This window comes from Monodon monoceros, unplaced genomic scaffold, assembly GCF_005190385.1.
Source record: "Monodon monoceros isolate NGI ecotype Baffin Bay Population unplaced genomic scaffold, NGI_Narwhal_1 Super_Scaffold_18, whole genome shotgun sequence".
NCBI classification, from domain to species: Eukaryota; Metazoa; Chordata; class Mammalia; order Artiodactyla; family Monodontidae; genus Monodon; species Monodon monoceros.
Genome location: NW_021703774.1, coordinates 45688813 through 45711840, shown reverse-complemented (window position 1 = coordinate 45711840; position 23028 = coordinate 45688813). Strand labels below are relative to the sequence as shown.

Below are 23028 nucleotides of genomic sequence, written 5' to 3'. Positions count from 1 at the left end.
CCTTGTTCCTGCAGGGCTGGGGGGCATTGCCCATCACTGATGGGTAGGCCTACAAGGAACAGACAACTCAGGGACATGATTTCAGCCTCTACAATGCACCAGATACTAGAAGGGAAAATTCTAAATACCTGGTCTCTGTGACCTGAAACATCAGCAGTAATCAGACACAATGAGTTTGGGGAGAGAAGAATATTTTTTTGAATCATGGACAGAATAAAAGAAAATCAAGCTTGGGATAAGATAATTGGAGCTTCCTTTCTAGTCCTCATTTTTTATTGATGGAGATTTGTTTTTAGAGTAGGTGTTGGCCAGTTTGCAGTAACCTACCTCACTTCTATGGGTCCTTGGTGCTGTATGCAGATCCCAGGTATTCCTGAACACCTGGTTCATTCTCCATGTTCTGTACAAAGCTATCCCAAGCTGTCCAGGCAGCCCAACCTGGCCTTGATTACATGCACAAACTGAAATCTTATACCCTTTGACACTTAATCATGTACTATTTTGCATTGTTTGTTGCCTTATGTTGTTATCATGTATGGAACTATCTAGAGAACACCCATTCATTTATTTAGTCAGTGAACAATAGTTTATTGGGGGCTTTATTGGGGGTCTTTGCAGGCCTTGATGATGAAAAGTAGGGGTGATTGTTTTGGACAGATTGTGTGTGTGTGTGTATATATATATATATATATATATATATATAATACCTCTGACGATTTAAAAATCTCTAGTAGGAACCAAAGCTTTCTCCTTGGCAGCCACCTCTTTGAATTAGTGCCACCAGCCTCCCTAGGGAAAGGGACAATGTAGGATACACCACTTGCACTTTCTTACTCACCTAAGACAATGGACTTGGATGATACTCACAGTTGGACTCTACAGATATTTTCTAAAGGGCCCGTAGAGAATGGCATGAGAAATATGCTCTATGATGTAAAAAGAATATAAAATCTGGATCCTCTTTCTTATTCAATCCAACAGAACACTAATTGAGCACCAAGTGCACGCTGGATACTATACTAGTTGTTAGTGATACAGAATGGTACCTAGCCTAGTACAGACTGGTGGGGAGGCCCACCAGTCAACAGATGACTTAATGAGTTACTAGGCCTGGTGATCAAGAGGTGATGGGGACCCAGGAGAGGAACCTTGGTCCAGCCAGGTGATGGTGAGGCATAGAATGAGGTGTCACCAGAGTGAATAGGCTGGGGTAGGGCTACTGTAGTTCAGAGAGAGGTTGAGCCTAGGCTGGAGGGTAAAGGGGACCCTTTTGTGACTGTTGGACTGGCCTGTTTTCCCTGATGTCTTTCAGACCAGAGCTGATCACAGCTGCTGACTTATTTCTGAGTTTGCACTCCTGAGACTGGGCCTCCCAGTTTGAGGAAGGGGCAGGCTGCTAGCTACCTCCGAATTCTGCCCTGGACCACCCTGGGAGAGAAGGAGGGCTCAGGGGGATCTGGCACATTCCTCCAGAAGGATCCCTGAGCTGAGGCCTCTGCACCACACCCTCGGCCCAGGTCAGGTGTGCGCCCTTCTTGCGGCGAGGGGGGAGCCTGGCAGCTGGGGTGAGTGCTTTTACAGCTCCGTGTGTGCTGTGTGTTTGCTTCCCGAGGGCTGGGTTCTCCTTATTCACAGGTGAGTCACACCGTGAAACACACGCTCTCTTCCTGTCAGGACTGAGTCAGGTAGAAGAGTCGATAAAACCACCTGATCAAGGAAAAGGAAGGCACAGCGGAGCGCAGAGCGAAAGCTCCCAGCCGCGAGGCGCAGGGCAGCACCCCTGCAGCGGCTGATCGCGCGGCCCGGCCCGGCCATGCCTGCGCTCTGGCTCAGCTGCTGCCTCTGCTTCTCGCTCCTCCTGCCTGCAGCCCGGGCCAACTCCAGGACGCCAGGTGAGTCCCTTCCAGGAAGAACGGCGCAGCCCTAGGCTGGGAACTGGCCTTTCCCTGCAGACCGTGATGGCTGCACTCACCTCCGAGGAGCCCCACTTTATGAGAATCTCTTTAGAGCTCCCTCCTCCTGCCCCATCTGGGGCTCCTCCAGAGATTTGTTTACAGTAATATATATTATTTACTAATACTATATAAAGCTGTCTGATTTTAAAATATGAAGCCAATAGGTCGTGCCAAACCAGGGTTTTCCTTGCTTTAAAATTGTTCCTTCTTGATTGCTTTTTTGATCAAAGGGCTTCTGTTTGATCAGTAATAGCAAAACATGTTGGTATATAAATTCTATTCCCAATGTGTGTTTTTACTGATGGGATTTTGGTGAGAATGCTTTCTGTGACTGTGAACCCCACAAAGATTGAAAAGGAATCTCTTCAGTCATCCTTCTGGTATTCCCGTTTCTTTGGGATGGAAAATGAGTTAAGAGTCTTAACAATGCTTTACTTTTGCATAACATTACTTTTTATAGTATTTTCACATAATATTCATTCAACAGGCATTTATTGGGCACCTATGTCATAGGTCATTTGATCTTATCTAGGGCACCCAGTAGCTGTCACTTCATGAGAAGTTCAACTCCTATAAACAAAACTTTCTGGGCACCTAACAACGGTTTACTGTATGCATGTGTCAGCTATGACAACACATAAAGGGTGTTTTCCTTAAGTTTTACTTAGTAGTCACTTAGTTTTACCAATGATATTTGCCTGTGTAATTACCCCAAATTCTCAGGTTTATTTTTGCTTCTTGTATCTGATGGCATTTCAGTAATTATCTCAATAGGTCCAAGAGCCATCTTCACACATGTGCATGTGTGAACATGAGACCAGGCTCATGGGTACATGGAATTATCTTAGATATTTCAATTATTACTTTGCAGTCTGGGTGATGCTGCCTGAATTGTATTTGAATGGCATGAATGTTTTAGCGTGTGTTTGAATGCATTTGATAGTCTTTTGTTTTTTTTCCTAAGATAATGGAATTAACTTACAACCCATCATCCTTGACTACCATTTAAAAACCACTTATGAAAATGATCATGTGGGTTAGAATCCCTCAGAATAAATAACTTTAACCTAGTGAGAAACGTCCTAAAAGTAAGAACAGTCTTTGAATATTAGAATTCAGAGGAACTGCTTATGGATCAACTACTAGAATTCCTTGGTTTAAAAAAAGAAAATATGGAAATGTATTTGCACAAAGCTACATAAACAACTACTGGCACTTGATCCAGTGGTTCTTAGACTGGAACATTAGGGACCACATTATAAAATTAATAAGGGGGGCTTCCCTGGTGGCGCAGTGGTTGAGAGTCTGCCTGCTGATGCAGGGGACACGGGTTTGTGCCCCGGTCCGGGAAGATCCCACATGCTGCAGAGCGGCTGGGCCCGTGAGCCATGGCCGCTGGGCCTGCGCGTCCGGAGCCTGTGCTCCGCGGCGGGAGAGGCCACAGCAGTGAGACGCCCGCGTACCGCAAAAAAAAAAAAAAAAAAAAAAAGTAATAAGGGAACAAGTTACATATGTTTTATATAATGAGTAACTATTGAAGCAATTTCCTTTTTTGGCTGTAGCTGAGTGTATGTGTGTGCGTTAGCATTAGATAACAGAAACAAATATGTAGGGTGATGAATTGTTTAATAAAATAACTATTTAATAAACTGTTTAATAAAATCAGACTCAGGAGGACAGAGTTTGGACTCTAACTTCTCAAGGATGGACAAGCTCTGAGTATTCCATCTACATCATTAAGTCAGAAGCAGTGTTTAAGCTCATTTCCAGACTTTCCCCTTCCTTAAAGACAGGCCACTTAAAAAACTAGGCTGCCTCCTCAAAGGGCTTCATTTGGGGCTCAATGAGAGTGTGAAAAATTTGTGTTAGGCTAGAGCACACATGCTTTTCCATTTATGGGATGCTGTGATGTAGTGGGAGTTGGACCGAAAGTATGGTGCTTGCCACCTCCCAAAGTGACCTGCATCTGTGCACCTCTGCGAGCCTAAAGCAGTGATATTGCTTCCTGGGTGTTCCCGTGCAGGTGAAATTATGGTGTTAGATATAATCAGAGTTGGTCTCAGCTAAAGCACAGGTTTTAGAGTCAGCCTGACCTGGCTTCAAAATTTGGCTGATTCACTTACTAGTCCCTTATTCATAACCATTCAGGTTCCTCAGCTGCTTGGAGTCTGCTCTTTGCCTGTTAAGTGGAGGCAATAGTGCTGTGTATCCTTGCAGGTCTGTTGAAAGGATGAGATGTTACTGTAAAGTGCCTTAAAATGCCTAGAACCACGGTTCTTCAGAAGGTCTGATGCTGGGCTTCCCTGGTGGCGCAGTGGTTAAGAATCCACCTGCCAATGCAGGGGACATGGGTTCAAGCCCTGGTCTGGGAAGATCTCACTATGCCATAGAGCAATTAAGCCCACGCGCCACAACTACTGAACCCACGTACCACAACTACTGAAGTCCGCACTCCTAGAGCCTGTGCTCCACAACAACAGAAGCCACCGCAATGAGAAGCCCGTGCACCACAATGAAGAGTAGCCCCCGCTAGCCGCAACTAGAGAAAGCCCACGCGCAGCAACAAAGACCCAACGCAGCCAAAACTGAATATATAAAATAAGTTAATTAAAAAAAAAAAGTCTGATGCCAAAGTCTGATATAGTGAACTCAGATGCTTAGAGGTCATTAAGAAAGATAGAGACTCCCCTTCAGGAGCTCACAGTTGGTGTGAATGTGGGTGTAGCTCCAATGGTCTGGATCATAGTTCACTTGGGGAGGTGCGACTGGAGAAGGGAGATAGGAATGAGACTAGAAATGTAGCCAAGAATCTGGTGGTGAAGAGCCTTACGTACCAGTCTGTGCCATTAGGTTGGTACCCTGTAGGCAAAGAAGGGTTGCGGTTGCAGATGTTTTGTAAGTGGGGTGGGTGTGGTCAGATTCATGTTTAAAAGATCACTCACTTAAGGGCTTAGAGGATGGAGTTGAACTAGGAGAGGCAAACAAACGGCCATTGCAATAAACCAAATGAGAGGTGATGAGGGCTTACCTCATGGTGGTGGAATAGTAAAGAGGAAACAGATCACAGAGACATTTAGAAGGTAAAATTGGAAGAATTTGGTGATCCAATGAGTGTGTGCGTGTGTTAGGGATAATAGTAAGGGAAAATTGTGAGAAATGAGGAAGAGTCCAAGATGGGTCCGAGGCTTCAGGCTTGTGTAGTTGGTTAGACAGTGATGCCGTTAAAGGAAATGAGGACTACAGAGACGATCAGATTTGGGAACGAGGCTGGGCGATGGATGAAGTGAAGGAAGTGAGTTTCTGTGGGGATCTGTTGTATTTGAGATGCAAGTGGGGATGTCCAGTGAACAGCTGGAGCTATGATTTTGAAATTTAGAAGAAATTCAAACAATATAAAGTTGGGAGCCCAAAGGAGCTCCCAAGGAGGTGGAAGGACAGTGAAGGAGAACAGGAGGAAGGGGCATTGAGGCTAGAGGAGAATCAAGAAAGAGGAGAGTTTTGTTAGCCCAAGGAAGAGTTTCGCCGATGTAGGAGTCATAAATGGTACTCAGAGGTAGAAATATGAATACACAAAGAGTGAGGACTAAGAGACACTGTTGGATTCAGCCACCAGGTAAGTTTTTCTTTTTTTTTTGCGGTACGTGGGTCTCTCACTGTTGCGGCCTCTCCCGTTGCGGAGCACAGGCTCCAGATGCGCAGGCTCAGCGGCCATGGCTCACGGGCCCAGCCGCTCCGCGGCATGTGGGATCTTCCCGGACCGGGGCACAAACCCGTGTCCCCTGCATCGGCAGGCGGACTCTCAACCACTGCGCCACCAGGGAAGCCCCACTAGGTAAGTTTTGAAGCAATTGTTCGAGAATGGTGAGCTCAGAATCGAAGATTATTTAAATCCCTAATTTAGTTTCTCCCATGTCCTGATGCTAGAAAAGAAGTGCTGTGGAGAGTGGAAAGGACCCCTGGAAAGGTTTACACTCTCATAGATTCTGTTATTAAATTGGTGAAGTGGTACAGCATCATGTGTAGGGGTGCAGGCTCTGTAGTAAGACTGCCTGGGTTCAAATCCTAGCACTGTCCTTTACCACTTAAGGGATTGAGGTAAGCTACCTCACGTGTTACTCGGTTTCCTCATCTCTGAGATGAGGGTAATAAATGATTGTGATTATTATATGTAAAGCATTTTGCACAGTGCCTAGTAAACACTCACTGTGTTCGATATTATTGTTATATAACTAACTGCTCTGCCAGTACTGAATGTCAGTATAATGCCTTTTGTGTTTTAAGTGGTAAAGTTTTGGAAGAGGCTCCTTTCATTAGTCCAGGAAAGGTGATGAGGAGCCCTTTGGCTCAGGCTGAAATGAACCCTAAGTTTTACCCAATGAAACAAATGGAATTCCTGACAAGGAACCCAAAGCAGATTGGAATTTCAAGATTGGGTTTCATATCATTTTGCCTTTTGTCAGCCAGACCTCAGCACATATAGATTGAGCACATCTGTTACTCTCTAGAACATGCCCGTGTATAAGATGACCCCGACATAAGATGATCTCTCGCTTCTCAATGGGAAGATCTCCCTCTCACACCATCAAAAAAAAAAGAAAGGGGTTGGTTAACCTTTTTTTCTTTTGCCACACTGCACGGCACGCAGGATCTTAGTTCCCAGACCAGGGATCAAACCCATGCCCTCTGCAGTGCAAGCAGGGAATCTTAACCACTGGACCGCCAGGGAATTCCCAGTTTGGCTAACTTGAGTATGAAACATTGAGCAATATAGATGCAGTGGTCGTGTGCCTCTTTACATTTAATTTAGTAAATTAGTTTTACAAACATATTTAAAGTCACATAATCTGTAAAATAATAACTTAGAAGTATCCATTTGTTCACTTACATTTCATGTAGTAATTATATTCAAAGTCCATCTTTAATATTCCTAAAGCCACTTTAATGCAGTTTTTTCTCTACTTCAGACCAGGTGACTTGAGACACAGCTCTATCTGAGTTTGCTTTCGCTGCTGTCGCTGGAAAGTACACCATTTCAGAACGTGAACAAGATTTTAAAATTATCCCGAAGCGCACACTGTGATCGTCACAGCATAACCATCTTGAAAGTCTTACTTATGGCGGCTTTCAGCACTCACAACTGTGGGATGATGAACAATTATGAGAATTATGTTTGATAGCTTGGCCTCTTTCTTGCTAATAAATACCTAAAACATTGATTGAGGTCATTTCAGGTTAACATGTCTTCCCCAAATAATACTTTATTTTAAAAGTATTATATAACTAACTGCTCTCATGTAATATGAGAGATTTTGAAAAGACTTAAATGTGGCCTTATATTCACCTTATATTCTAGTATGTATAGTAAATGGGAGTATAGAATTGGGTTGGAGTGTAAGCTGGAGATTCCTATGTAAGCTTAAATTGTGAGTGCCCTGAACTGGGGGCAGCCACTGGTTTAGCTCCACTGATCCAAGAAGCTGAGGATGAACGTTGATTTGTGATCAGTGTTTATGGGAAAGTCAGGAGCATGAAATTAAGATGTTGAGGCCATCCTGGGAATATTTTTCCCATTTAAGTTCTTAGTGGCTCAACTATATTGACATTTCTTTTCCTAGAGAAATTTGCAAGGACAAGACTTGAACCATCTATTACAGACCAGTGTAGAAATAGGAGCTCCTGGAATACTCTAATTTAGTCACAAATTAGACCTAGCAGATTACTGAATCATCACTGGGCTGTGTTCTAATATAACCCCCAGGTACATGATGTAATATTTGAATCACACCCAAAGCCAAAAGCTGAGTCTCCTCTGTGTCTCTGGGTGACTGTATGTCTGTGTATGTGCCTCCCCAGCTAACATGTGCTTCCTTATGTCGTGAAAGAAGAAAAGACTGGTTCTTTCTCTAACATTGATCATGTGAGGACTCCTGCAGTATCAGAGGAAAGTGGAGATCAATTGGGCAAATGTACACATATCCTGGACTTCTTCAGGCTTGTTGACCACTTACAGAAACCCAACTGTTTCTTTTCCAGGTTTTATTTTTAATACACTGTGTGAATATGGATACTAATATTCTAAAAAAAAAAATTAATGGCAACCAAATAATTTCCCACACTAACTTAAACATTAGAAAAATGATGAAATCTTCAGCTGCACTTATATGGGGTGTTTCTTACAAAAAGTTTTGCATGTTTCACCACTTTCTTCTCTTATTACAACATCATGGAACTAAATGAGAATGGCCCTTAAGGGTTCTCTACGGGAGCTTCTCCTTTTATAGTTCAGGAAAATGACACTCAGAGAGGCAAAGCAACTGTCCAAATTCTCATGGTTGGTTATAACAGAGCTGGGCTCTGGCATGCATGACCCTCATTTATAGACTGGAAAATTGAGGTACAGGAAAATGATTGCCTTGACCAGAGCCAGGCAGTTAATAACAGGATCAGATTTCAATTGCTAGTTTAATTTTCTTTAACAAGATATCCCCTTGGATTGTTTCTCATTCTTTTAAAGAATTTTCATTTAAATCAATTTTCATACCTGATGGAATCTTGATGTATTATATGAGAACATCCCTTATGCTTCTAGATGGGACATCTCTTCAGACATCTCTATTTGTGTGAGTCAATAGAGTGGCCTTTCCTTTAAAAATGTCAGCGAACAACAGGTTAAAACCAAGCACAAACTCCAGTCCCTGGGGCCCTGATAAGAGAACAGATTTCAGACTACCAAGTTTCCTCCTCTCTTTGTTCAACTCTTTATAGATTATCACACAGCTTGGAATTGACCAAGTGGCTCAGGACAGTTGAGGGACAGCAATAAGCCTTTCTGCTTCACCTGTCAATGTTTCGAATTTATTTATTTATTTATTTATGGCTCTGTTGGGCTTTGTTGCTGTGCACGGGCTTTCTTTAGTTGTGGCGAGTGGGGGCTACTCTTCGTTGCGGTGCACAGGCTTCTTATTGCGGTGGCTTCTGTTGCTGTGGAGCATGGACTCTAGGCACACGGGCTTCAGTAGTTGTGGCTCATGGGCTCAGTAGTTGTGGCTCGCGAGCTCTAGAACACAGGCTCAGTAGCTGTGGTGCACAAGTTTAGTTGCTCCGCGACATGTGGGATCTTCCCAGACCAGGGCTCGAATCCGTGTCCCCTGCATTGGCAGGCGGATTCTTAACCACTGCGCCACCAGGGAAACCCCTGAATTTATTTAAGCATCGTTGTGTCCAGAGGTATTTGCTCTCTCTGCTGGAGACTATTGATATATATTTTGAAGTCTTTCAGTTTCACGGCCAGAGCATTGACCATTAAGCTTCATACACATTTACTGCTCTTTCAAATCACTACCCATTTTGCTCTTGAATAAAGGAAACTCCTAATGTTTAAAGATCATTTCTCATTTCAATAGGCTGGTCTACTTTGTGAGAGCAGTGGATCCAACAGCATCCCGAAGCTGCCGCTCTTGCCTCATCCAGGGGGTTGTACGTGGGACATGGTAGGAGGGGGTCTTCATGTGCTGAGGTCTGAGGGGACAGAACCCAGGCCACAGATGACCTAGCGTGGGAAATGACAGCAGAGCAGCAGCCCATTTGTCCGACTGGGATGCAGGACACGTTGCTCCCACTCCCTGCTGGAGGCTTCATGGTCCAAACTCTTCTTAGAATATTTGTTACTTCTCTTTATGGATAGATGAAAATGGCTGGGCTCCTAAAGACCTTTTAATTCATTCTTCTGTCTTTAAGCAATACAATTTTAATTTATTATTTTCAAATGGATTTTTTTCAGCAATGAATCTTTAAGGAAGGTCTTATAAATGCATTCCATACTTTTTCCAACATGGTAATGTACATGGATTACCACGTTCTTTTGGCAAAACTAAGAACTCTATTGGTGCATGGTAAGCATGCACATACCTAAATGTGTGTATCTTTGTCAAGGAATGTAGTGATAGCAAAAAATCTGTGGCTAGTCTCCTTGTACAAAAATGTCTTGTTCATAAAAGCAATGAAAGGTTTAAAGAGGAAGAATCATTAGGTAACTTTTTTTTTAAGGAGCCAACAAAACACAAATTTAAGCAATTGAAAAACCACATTTAATGTATACTCCGAAAAGCATTTCAGTACAAATCAGAATTGCCTTTTAAACTTTTCTTTACTCAGAGTCGTCATACATGATTTCTTTCCTTTTGGTCCTCACTGCTTCAGGGGCCACCTCTAGCTGTCCTGGACTCTCTAATGTCCTTTACTTCAGCTGCTTCTTAAAGGGGCATATGACACCTTTTCCTGGGCCATGTAGCAAGTGCTCAAAGAACACTATGCTCTTTGATTAACAGTCAGATGTGCTTTCTGTATTGGGATGCTTTTCTTTACAGATGATCTCATGGAGATATAGAAATTTCTACCGTAGTTTCTGTGGTCAGAAGGGTGTAGGGTTACATGCGGTGATAGAATCCTCACCGCAATCACCGTTGATCACACCCTGTAGCTGACACCAGCTGTCTTGGAGTCAAGCCCTTAAAGACGCCGGGTGTAAGAGAAGGGAGCCTCTCCTGTGTCCCTTGTGTCCTAACCTTCTCTTCCCTCTCGCCTTTGCTACTCAGACAAAAATTGGCATCCCCAACCTCTCTGTTAACTGGGGCTTCTTTCCCTCTCCCCACTGTCTGCCTGGGCCCTGGTGGGGTGTTAGGGAAGACATATCCAGGTGTGGTCTCCTGGTCTAGTCCCCACCAGGCTGAGTCATCCACAGTCCACGTGTGCCATTTCTAAGTCTAGGTTATAATAAAATGTGCTATGAACTCTTGATGAAAATAGGTGACTGCTTTTAAGCCATAGTCATTCAAAAGGAAAATGTGGTGATCTGAGTTTCATTGACTCTTGATGACTTAGAGTTGAAAAGATTTGTCCGTGTTCTAGCCTTCAAAATTGCCCATGCGATTAGAACACTGACCTCTGTTGTTCCTCTCCTTAGAGCACTTCACGTCGCAGGCTAACTTGCACTGCTTGGACATTTACATGTCCAGGGAAACAAACCATCAGGCAGGATAGGGCACGGGTGGTCCTGGCTGTGCTGGCCTAAAAGACAGCTGTGAAAAATGTGAGGCAGAGAAAGGAATTCAGTTTAAAAACTCTTAGCGAGGGACGTGCCATTTCAGTTTTCTTATTCTATTTAGAAAACATATTGTGACAGACCTGAAGAATCTGAAACTGGAAGCAGTCACACATCAAACCATAAAATTCTAGATCACTTTAAATGATGAAATGTTCAGATTTTGTTTTAAATTATTTACCCAGGGGCTTCCCTGGTGGAGCAGTGGTTGGGAATCCGCCTGCCGATGCAGGGGACGCGGGTACGTGCCCCAGTCCGGGAAGATCCCACACGCCGCGGAGCAACTGGGCCCGTGAGCCATGGCCGCTGAGCCTGCGTGTCTGGAGCCTGTGCTCTGCAACAAGAGAGACCGCAATAGTGAGAGGCCCGCTCACCGCGATGAAGAGTGGCCCCCTTGGGCTTCCCTGGTGGCGCAGTGGTTGAGAATCCGCCTACCGATGCAGGGGACACGGGTTCGTGCCGCGGTCCGGGAAGATCCCACATGCCGCGGAGCGGCTGGGCCCGTGAGGCATGGCCGCTGAGCCTGCGCATCCGGAGCCTGTGCTCCGCGGCGGGAGAGGCCACAGCAGTGAGAGGCCCGCGTACCGCAAAAAAAAAAAAAAAAAAAAAAAAAAAAAATTATTTACCCAAGCTGAGAAACATATTAAGCTTTGGAAAGCAAAATCCCATGGAGGAGGTTTTAAATCTTAAAAAGTATGAGCATTTTCACCTTTTTATTATAATTTAAGAAAAATACTCATCTTATCATCCTGAGTATCTCTGATTTGGAGGTAATTTCAACAATTGCTTTTCTTCTGAAAATGAGCATCTGTCAGGTTTTTTTAGAGTATACTATTCTCACCTTTACTTTTAGTCACCATTTTCTATCTAGTTATTTACATTTGGACTTCCTAATGAAGGGCCTCATTGTACCTGACTTCCTGGAGGGGAAGTTTGCTATCTTTGAGCAGGAAAGGTTGTCAGTGTACATGAGGCCAGTTCTTTGACTCAGAGGAAGGGAATGATATCTAAATAATAATAAATTAAGATTGAATTTTTAGCATAACTTCTTTGAACAAACCAAAGGTAAGAGAATGGTTGAGGTTGGGTAGCCCCAATCCACATCTCCCCACCATGATGCTTGTCCTCTGCAGCAAGAATTTTAAGAAACAGAGGAAGTCAAGACCTAAAATGAAATATAAGTGAAATGAATGGCAGAGAGATGAGGAGGTCCCAGTGGGGAGTGTTTTGTGAAATTAGGCTAGAAAAGTAGATAGGATTAGGCCGTGAAAGTCTTTGTAGGCAATGTTAAGGAGTTCTGGTCTTTATCCTAAAAGTAAAGGAAAGGCGTCAGAGAGTTTGAAGCAGGGAGGTATTGGTAAAATTTGTATTTGGAAAGGTTTTTCTGACTACTGAGCGGAGGGAGGCAAGAGAAGTTGCAGGGGATCCAGTTATGAAGCTCTGCAGGCAAGCAGTGGCTGGGGTTTGGTGTAGAGTGGCCATAGTGGAGATAGAGTTGGGTGGACTTGAGCTATGTAGACAGTTATGTCAATAACGTTGGGAGTTGAATAGAATAGAGGCAAGCGAGAAAGATGGAGACCCTATAAGGATAGTTCCCAGCTTTCTGACTTGAAGGGCTGACAATCACAAGTTTGGTTTTAAACATGTTTTGTGTAAACAGCTTTTGAGACAATCAGCTGGAAATGTAAAGTGGATGACTGGGCATCAGGGTCTAGAGTTGAGAATGAATTCTGGGCCGGGGAAGTATCTTGGTATGTCAATACCCGTCGTGGTTATTGAAGCCCTTGGCTTGGATGAGAGAGTTCTTCAGTGAGAGGCATGGAGGTTCAGGACTGAGCCTTGAGGAGCACCAACACTTCGAGTTGGGGCAAGGAGAGGATCCCGCAAAGACTTGGATGGCGCAGGGGGTGAGGGTCATAAGCCAAGGGGAAGTACAGTACAGTACAGCATCATAGTATCCAAGGGAAGAGAGTTTCAAAAAGGAAGGAGAGAGAAAAACATTCAATGTCTCAGAAAGGGAATGCGGGACACAAAATACCAGAAATGGAACACAAGGCACACACCTTTCCTCTAAATAAAGAAGAGAATTGAGCGCTGTTTCTAAGTGGCTTATACATGGACTCATCCACAGGAGATTACGGGCAACTTATTATCAACTTGCTGCTGTTTCACTAAATCAGTATTAGTGCACTGGGCAGCTGACATGGCGGCAAGAACAGCGAAGCTCAACGTAACAGCAGCCAGCACGCGCTGTCAGGTTCAAACATGACGATCAGATTCCTAGCTCCTGAGATAGTCCCACACAGCAGCCAAGTACACTACCTGTCAAGGCTGCCTGATCACGGCAAACTGATCTCATGGTCTCACGTCTGCCTCCTCCCCTCGCCCCTCCTCCCGCGCAGCCCTAGGCGTGCTGCCCTTTGAGATGGCAGCTCCGGGCTCACACACAGAGGACAGGCAGTCCTGGCACAGAAATAGTTCATCCGGTGAGAGCAGCAACTTGAAAGTCTCAGACAACTCCTTCTAGCAAAAGTATCACATTCCTCTCACAATTCTTTCTGTTCTCATCTCACCATGTATTTTTTGGGTACAGACATTAGTTATTTTACACCGAATGCCATATATGTAGACAATGAAAACTTTATGTATTGTGTTGAGAAAATTTCATATTGGGTCCCTAGGGTCCTGGGAGATTTCTGTAAGTTCCAGTTCTTGTTTGGCTTTTCTTAGAGTCAGACTGCCTGCTTTCCTTCCTTCTTTCCTTCCTTCCGTCCTCCCTCCCTCCCGTCTTCCCTCCCTCCCTTCTTTCCTCCTTCTGTCCGTTCTTCCATCTGTCCTTCTAGCTAACCAATCCTTCCAGCCAGCCATTTATCCACCAGTTACAGTCTCAAGCCCTGTACTAGGTACTATGGGGTACAAAAGTGAGAAATGCTATAGAGGAAGTAAGTCATGTACACAAATAGTAATGACTCAGGCTCTAAAGTGATAAGTGCCAAGAGAGAGATGGGGATGAAGGCCTGTGGGCATCCAGAGGGAGAAGCTCTTAAAGGGTTATCAGTAGAGACCGAACACCATCTAATTTACGTTCCTAAGATCTCTCTGGCTGCCGCGTGGGTTTAGGGAGGGTGTGAGCAGGGAGAGCCCAGGCAAAGAAAACAGCAAGCCTAAAGGCCCCAGGAGGGAAAGAGCTTGGTGCATCCCAGGATTCGTGGGTGCGAGGGTCTATGTGTTGGAGTCCAGTGAACAAGAGCTAGAAAGAGTACCGAGATCAAGTTGGAGAGGTCAGCAGGGCCAAACCTTCAGGGTTTTTGAGAGGAGTTTGGATTTGAAATTTTGTTTTTACTGTTATAACACTAAAAACATTGATGTTCCATCACACGGAGGTGGAAATTAGATCAGCTTGGTGAAAAGCAGAGCTGTGCTTTTCTACATTTAGAACAATAGAAAGGGGATCTGCTTGTACACAATTGACCATATGAATGCCAGATTGTTGAAACGTTCTCGTAATTGCTTGTAATGTTTCCTCTGGGGAATTTAAAATGAGGTCTTGATGAACTGCAGCCACCGATGCTGATCATACCAAGACCTTGCCCCAAGTACAACCCTAGGAAATATTTTCAGTTTCCTTTCATTCTCCGAAGGATACAGCTTGGAAACAGCCTTTGCCCCTGAGCTTCCTGTCCTGACCGGTTAGAGTTGTGTGTTTGAGCGAGGGTGGGAGTGTTAGGTGAGCCTGAGGCAGTCCACACATGTTGCTGCATTGTTTGTAGAGTTTCCAACTCCTGGATCTTCCTGCTGGTGGGGAGCGTGGGTGGTGGTGGGCAGATCGGCCTGTGTCTGGCTGCCCGGTAGGCTTTTCTAAGAAGCACCTTGAGGGTCAGTGATGGTATGCTATTATAGTTATTATGATAATAAATGCTTAAGTGCCAAAGAGGCAGTATACATCGGAGTCAGACGCAATTACCACCCAAGCTTTACTAGACTGAAAGAAATACATGAAAATCAGTAAAATGATTCGGTTTATGCAGGGCTTGAGGTGAACTTGATGAATCTCGCTCCTTTAGCTGTGGAGATCATCCCCGCTGACAGGGCAAGGGTGTAATGAAGTAGAGTGAGGGGGTGGAGAGAGGATAAGACAAAACCTTGAAGAGATGTCCCTAATTTGGAAAGAGTACCATACAAATGAATAGTCAAGTAAGAGTAGTGGGTAGGACCTGGCTCCTATGATACAGAGTTCAGTGAAACGGGGAGAAAGATCCTGCTGCTTTTAATTCCTAGACCCTATAAGGCTTCAGGTCTATTCAGGGTCTGAGTCTGAGTTGTTTCTATATTTTCTGGTACAGTGATAGCTTAATGCCAGGTCCTGGACCCGTGCCTGTCCATGGTGAAGTGAGGAAAACAAGGATAACGTGATGAGTATGTGACAAAGCCCAGGAAATGTCAAATAAGTATATATTTAATGTCTTATTTGATGAAATAAAACATTACAACTCCCTTTATTGAAATCTTGCTGGCTCAGGGCTATAGAAATCTTGCCGGCTCAGGGCTTCCCTGGTAGCACAGTGGTTAAGAATCCACCTGCCAATGCAGGGGACACAGGTTTGAGCCCTGGTCTGGGAAAATCCCACATGCCGCGGAGCAACTAGGCCCGTGAGCCACAACTACTGAGCTTGCACTCTAGAGCCCGCGAGTCACAACTACTGAAGCCCGCTCACCTAGAGCCCGTGCTCCACAGCAAGAGAAGCTGCTGCAATGAGAAGCCGGCGCACCGCCATGAAGAGTAGCCCCGGCTCGCCGCCACTAGAGAAAGCCCGCGTGCAGGCAATGAAGACCCAACACAGCCAAAAATAAAAGTAAAATTAAAAAAGAAAGAAATCTCACTGGCTCACGAAGTCCCAGTGTCCAAAATGAATGAAATAAATGTATGTCTCATTGAGAACAGAAGGAAGGAGAAAAAGGAGGAAGAATCAGTTAAACAAAATCTATCAGTGAGGTCCTTTGGAGAGAAAGGGGATTTATCCAGAGAGGGAAAGGAAAATCTGCAACAAAATGACAGGTGAATAGTTTGATACATTTGTTATAGAAATAATTCATGATAATTTATTTTTTAAAAATCTATTGAAGTATAGTTGATTTACAATGTTGTGTTAATTTCTACAGTACAGCAAAGTGACTCAGTTATATGTGTATATATATATATTTTTTTTTCCATTATGGTTTTTCACAGGCTATTTTTTTTTAACATCTTTATTGGAGTATAATTGCTTTACAGTTGAAAACATCGTGCCTGATAGACAAATAGCCAAAGATCATGAACAGACAGATATCAAAGTAGAGATAAAATAGTAAAGCAGCATATGGCACTTTTCAAGCCTCCCTTCCTACTCACTTTACCCACCTCCAGCTACCTATTTCCTTTCACTGCTTTATGTATTTCTCCTTCACAAATATTGCTATCCACATATTCTTCCTATACTAGTTGCCTTGTTTATTTTCTTTTCCTCCAATTCGCGTGAAAACTCCATGAAGACTGGAACATCTATTTGTTTTGTCTACCTCTAAATCCCCAGTGCCTAGAACACTGCCTGGCACATAGATGCTCAATCTATATTTATTGGATGAATGGACCTTTGACAAATGATTCCCAGCCGACCCAGGACATGTCCAAGACCCCCATCTTTATACTTCCATCACTTGCTTTTGTGTCAAGGCTCCCTGATGGAAACTAGACAACATATTTATAAAATTTACAGCTGACCCCAAATTTGGAAGAATAGCAAGTAGATTACAAAATAAACATGAAAAAAAATTCTAGACATAAAATTGAACAAGGCAAAAAAAAAAAAAATTGAACAAGGCTAAACATAAGGGAAGGAAAGGATAATCAAAAGCATTTTTTTTTTTTTTTTTTTTTTTTGCAGTACGCTGGCCTCTCACTGTCGTGGCATTATCTCCCATTGCGGAGCACAGGCTCCGGACGCGCAGGCTCAGCGGCCATGGCTCATGGGCCCAGCCGCTCCACGGCATGTGGGATCTTCCCAGACCGGGGCACGAACCCATGTCCCATGCATTGGCAGGCGGACCCTCAATCACTGCGCCACCAGGGAAGCCCTCAAAAGCATTTTTAACATATCCTCTTGTTCTAAAGTGTATTATAGGTGTGTATTTAGGTCTGTGAATCTAAATAAATCATAATATAAGTTACCAAGAAAGGCTATTTTCTGGATTGGGGTTGTATGGAGAAAAGTGTCCCCTCAATTAACAGGGAAGAGAGTAACTGCTAAATATTGGTATTTGTATTTTTTTTTAACTTTCTTTTTTTTTTGGCTGCCCCCTCACAGCACGCAAGATCCTTAGTTCCCCCACCAGGGATCGAACCCGTGCCCCCTGCAGTGGAAGCATGGAGTCTTAACCACTGGACCGCTAATGAAGTCCCTGGTATTTTTTTTTTTTCTTTTTAAAAATTTTTTTAATTTTTTGGCTGCATTGGGTCTTCGTTGCTGCACACGGGCTTTCTCTAGTTGCGGCGAGCGGGGGCTACAGTGTGCGGGCTTCTCATTGGTGGCTTCTCTTGTTGCGGAGCACGGGCTCTAGGAGCACGGGCTCTAGGCGCACGGGCTTCAGTAGTTGTGGCTTGTGGGCTCTAGAGCGCAGGCTCAGTAGTGTTGGCGCAGGGGCTTATTTGCTCCGTGGCATGTAGGATCTTCCTGGACCGGGGGTCAAACCCACGTCCCCTGCCTTGGCAGTCGGATTCTTAACCACTGCGCCACCAGTGAAGTCTGGTATGTGTAGTTTTTTTTTTGTTTTTTTTTTTGCGGTACGCGTGCCTCTCACCGCTGTGGCCTCTCCCGCTGCGGAGCACAGGCTCTGGACGCGCAGGCCCAGCAGCCATGGCCCACGGGCCCAGCCACTCCGCGGCATGTGGGATCCTCCCGGACCGGGGCACGAACCAGTGTCCCCTGCATCGGCAGGCGGACTCTCAACCACTGCGCCACCAGGGAAGCCCCTGGTATGTGTATTTTTAAAGCATGTCCAGACATATGCGGCCATGTGGAGTCTTGAAGATGGTAGAAACACATCTAGGGGTACCCTGAAGTTTCCTGAAGTTCAAGAGAACGTTCATTCATTTGTTCATTAAAAATACCTCAAATACCTACTATGGACGGGGCACTGTGCCATACACTAGGGCTTTATATTTCCTTCTCTAAAGCATGAGATGTGTTTTCAGCCTGTTAGAATAGCAGAGCCCAGTGCAAAGAGTTGCCCTTGGACACAGCTTTATTTTTAAAAAATATTTTTTGGCCAACCTTTAAAAATCAGTAGATTTCATACCCAAAGCCAGACTTCTGTCTTTAAAAAACATAAGTGGAAATACTGATTACAATAGGCATCATTCCCATGGGGCTACCATTGGCTGGGGCTGAAGTGCTGCTTCTTCCTTTAGCCCTTTTGTCAGTGTCCCCACTGCTCCCTGTTGCCTTGCTCCTGGCCTGACAGTGCCCTTTGGCAACCAACGTGTCCTGGTAGTGACTGGGCAGAAATCAGTCACAGAATAAAAAAGGCCAGGCACAAGCTGTAGGAGGCCCACTTTATTAAGCACAGTTGTGAGAATATTCTGGAATTTGAAAAATAAAGAGTTTTTTTTTCCAGCAGTGAGAATGAATAATAATTGCTCTTAGGAAAGTTAGTCTAAATTTGGGAGATGCTTTGAGAGAGGCCATGTTTCACATGCATCAAGGACAGAAAGGATTATTCCATGCCAAAGGAGCAAACTCTCTCTCCTCAGTCTCTGGGTGTGAATGTTTGGAAGATTCGACAGTGAGCCAAGTGCAGTGCAGCTAAGTGTTGAGCTCAGCGCAGCCTGGTAACTTCAGAGTCCCACAGGCAAGGCTGGAGAGAGTTTCTTCCCGGCATTTTCACATACTGCAGGTACAGGCGGCCAATACATTCCCTAGGCCTGAGGCCCACAGGTCGCCTCACTCCAGCCTGCATATCCCTGGGCTTAAAGGGAAACCCATTTGAGAAGAGGAGGGTAGCTTAGCAATAGGTTTGTAGCCGAGTTCCAGAGTGGAGATGCTGGCTGAAGGCCTCCCTTACTGGAACTATACTGCATCTCCATTGAAGGCTGTGAATTTAAAAGAGGAACATCAATTCTTGCATAGTAGAGCTTTAAAGGAGAAAGGACAGAAGGAGAGGGAAATGGTTAAAAAAAAGATTATAACAAGGTTATCTATTTTTAAAATAGTGCTCTAAAAATATATCATTTCCTTATGAAATTAACTACTACCAGCAAAAATTTGTTCTGAATAAAAAAGACACAATAGGGCTTCCCTGGTGGCGCAGTTGTTGAGAGTCCGCCTGACGATGCAGGGGACACGGGTTCGTGCCCCGGTCTGGGAGGAAAAAAAAACAAAGACACAATGAAAAGTTCGTAATTATTTTGAGATTGCTCCCAAAAGTCATCCGGGGTAGAGAGGGCATTGGCTCAGTGTGTGATCCCTCTGGCTGACCTCACAAGGATCTCTGGCTGGTGAATTTAGCTCCTAATTGTGCCTAATGAGGTACCTGGTAGAAATTTCACAGCACATTACAGCTGTGTGGCACATCTGTTAGAAATCCAAAGAAACAAATTGGTTACACAAACATTCTTTGGGAAAGATTCAGCTTAGCACCAGTTCTGTGAAAAAGCCCTGGGAGTTTGAGTTGAATGCAAACTTCATATGCTTTGAGTTTAATGAAAATGTTAGGCTCATCCATGGAATTATAATACCTGGTCCTGTTGTAAGCTGAGCTGTTCAAACCACACTTGAAGAACTGGAATAAATTCTGGTCATTTAAAGAAAGATAGTGAAAATTAGAGTTTGTTCCTAGGAGGGACATCAAGAAGAAATCATGACCTGGGAAATGGTTGAAAGTCTTGGAGGTGACAGGTCTCCAGTTTAACCTGAAGAAGAAAAGACTAAAGAGGGAGATGCTCTAACTATATTCTGATACTCAAGGACTTGGCTGATGCAGTACCTTGTAAAACAGTGCCTGAAAGAAACGTCTGATGAGCACGTAAATAAATGGAGAAGAGAGTAGGTATGCCAGTGTGTGTGCCTGTGTGTGTGTGTGCGTGTGTGTGTGGTGTTTTCCAGGGAAGAACAGAACACATGGTAAAAATTACAGGAAGGGAGGCAGATTTAAAACTGTATAGAAATAATTTGTAATAACCAGTGCTGTTTAAGGAGGGATGGGACATCTTACTAGATTAGGAAGAATTCTAGAAGGGTCTGAGTAACTCTCTATGAGGGAGTTATAGAAAGAATACCTACATGCAGTGGCAAGCCAGCTCTCGGAGGCATAGGGATAACATAGAAAGGTGAGGGCATTGCAATTGGACAGACCTGGGAGCAATTACATCCTTGCCACTTAGCTGTGTGACCTTAGGTGAGACACCTACCCCCTCTAAGCATTCATTTCTTCATCTGTTGACTGGGGATAATTAAACCCATGTTAAAGTGTTACTGTGAGAATGAACTGAGCTGCTGGATGTAAAGTCCTGGCTATAGAGTGGGCTCTGGATCGATGTTCTTGACTTTGCCTAGATTAGGTGGCATCCAAAGGTGTAAGAGAATGTTTTAGGAGCTCTTGCAAGGAAGCCACTTAGGGAAGTTCATCAGATATACTTAGTCACCTTTGCCACCTTTGTGCCTTCAGAGCTGACCCAGCCTGCACAGGGCAGCTGCTCCATACATGTTGGTACATTTGCTGGCTTTTTAAAGTCAGGACTCTGGGTAAGTCATGGCCCTGGGCACTGACAGAGACAGGCTATCACTGGGGCTGCATGGCCAATGGAGACAGTGTGTCTGGGGGAAAGAAAGTGGGTTTTGGCATCAGACAGAGGTTCAAATCCCAACTCTCCACTGGCTCAAGTTACTTAACCTTTCCAAGCTGCATTTTTCTCATCTAAGGCAATGCCTATCTCATGTGAGTTAGGGGTGAAATAGCACAGACGAAGGACTTGATGTTCTTTTCTCAGTGGGGTCCTTTCAACAATCCAGGGAGGCACATAATGGAGCCTGCATTTCTGAAAGAAGAAATAAGATTCAGAGAGTTGAAGTGATTTGCCTAAGGAATTAGTAGAACTGGTATTTGATACCATTCTTCTAACCTCAAGGCTCATCACCTTTTCCAAACCATGGCTGACACATTTTTTGAGCATCTGCTGTGTGCCAGGTACAATACTAAGGATTTCCCCTGTTACCTCATTGGTGGTTTCAGTCCCACATGGAGATGTTAGTCACTCCATGAATCTCTTTGGAACGTGCACAGGGTAAACTTTCCTAGACACTTGGGGAAAGTCATTCTTAATGGGACTATGGTTCTTTTTGACACCTGGCTTTGGGAGAGACACTTATGGCAGTGAGAGGGGAGGAAATACCTGTCCAGACAGTCATATTAGCGGCTCAAGAAAAGGGAACCCTCCTACACTGTTGGTGGGAGTGTAAATTGGTGCAGCCACTATGGAAAACAGTATGGAGGTTCCTCAAAAAACTAAAAATAGAATTGCCATATGAGTCAGCAATCCCACTCCTGGGAGTATATCTGGACAAAACTATAGTTTGAAAAGATACATGCACCCCTATGTTCATAGCAACACTATTTACAATAGCCAAGATGTGGAAGCAACCTAAATGTCCATGGACAGATGAATGGATAAAGAAGATGCAGTACATATACACAATGGAATATTACTCCACCATGAAAAAGAATGAAATAATGCCATTTGCAGCAACATGGATGGACCTAGAGACTATCATACTAAGTGAAGTAAGTCAGACAGAGAAAGACAAATACCATATGATATCATTTATATGTGGAATCTAAAATATGACACAAATGAACCTATCTACAAAACAGAAAACTACTCACAGACATAGAGAACAGACTATGGTTGCCAAGGTGGGTGGGGAGGGATAGACTGAGTTTGGGATTAGCAGATGCAGACTATTATATATAGAATGGATAAATAACAAGGTCCTACTGTAGAACACAGGGAACTATATTCAATATCCTGTAATAAACCAACCATAATGGAAAAGAATATGAAAAAGAATACATATATATGTATGTATAACTGAATCACTTTGCTGAACACCAGAAAATAACAGAGCATTGTAAATCAACTATACTTCAATAAAATAAATTAAAAAAAATATTTGCTCCTCAGTCTTGATCGTCCCTGGAGGGACGGATGCTAAGGGTCCTGAACAGATGACACCACCGACTCTTACACAGTCGTGCCGGAGTGCACGGGCTGGCAGTTCTGAGGTCTTCTCCAGCTCATAGACTTGTACTATGGGGTTGCACAGAATTTTAAAAATGAATTCCTTGCAAATATTTAAATCAGGACTTTTCACATAGAAACACATAATAAAGATTTGGGGTTTCTCTGGAGGAGTCCGTAACACCGTCTGGCAACACTGACCTCATGTTCTCTCGTGTTCTCCCAGGCAACACCTGACCAGCACTGCTTCCTTAGGTAAAGCGACAACTCTCTCCATCATCAGGTGGCGCATTTGACCCCCTTACCTTCTGCCGTTGAGCAGTTTGAATTCATATGTAGTACCCTGGGCATCATTTGTATTCATAATAGTAAAACGCCCGGGAGGATTGCCCCCGACTTGTTTCCTGCTGACGATGTCTTTTTTTGCCCTGACCCTAGTCTGTGATTGCAGTGGGAAGTCCAGGCAATGTGTGTTTGATGAGGAACTTCACAGACTGACAGGAAATGGATTCCGCTGCCTGCACTGCAGTGACAACACGGGTGGCGTTCACTGCCAGAGGTGCAAGGAAGGATTTTACCGCCAGAGAGACAGAGACCGCTGTTTACCCTGCAACTGTAACTCCAAAGGTAGCTGGATAAATGGGGAAAGAAAGAGGGAGGGGGGAGGGGAGAGAAAGGGGAGGGGGTGAGGGGGAGGGGAGAGA

General features: G+C 44.2%; 1 protein-coding gene across 1 annotated transcript in view; it reads left to right on the top strand.

Annotated features, from left to right (window-relative positions):
• The first annotated feature begins 1813 nt into the window (after positions 1 to 1813).
• LAMC2 (laminin subunit gamma 2) overlaps positions 1814 to 23028 on the top strand; it is a 62022-nt gene continuing 40807 nt past the window's right edge. The window contains exons 1-2 of the mRNA XM_029227036.1: positions 1814 to 1892; positions 22763 to 22951. Coding sequence (XP_029082869.1) covers positions 1814 to 1892; positions 22763 to 22951 — 268 coding nt within the window. The remainder of the gene's footprint in view (positions 1893 to 22762; positions 22952 to 23028) is intronic.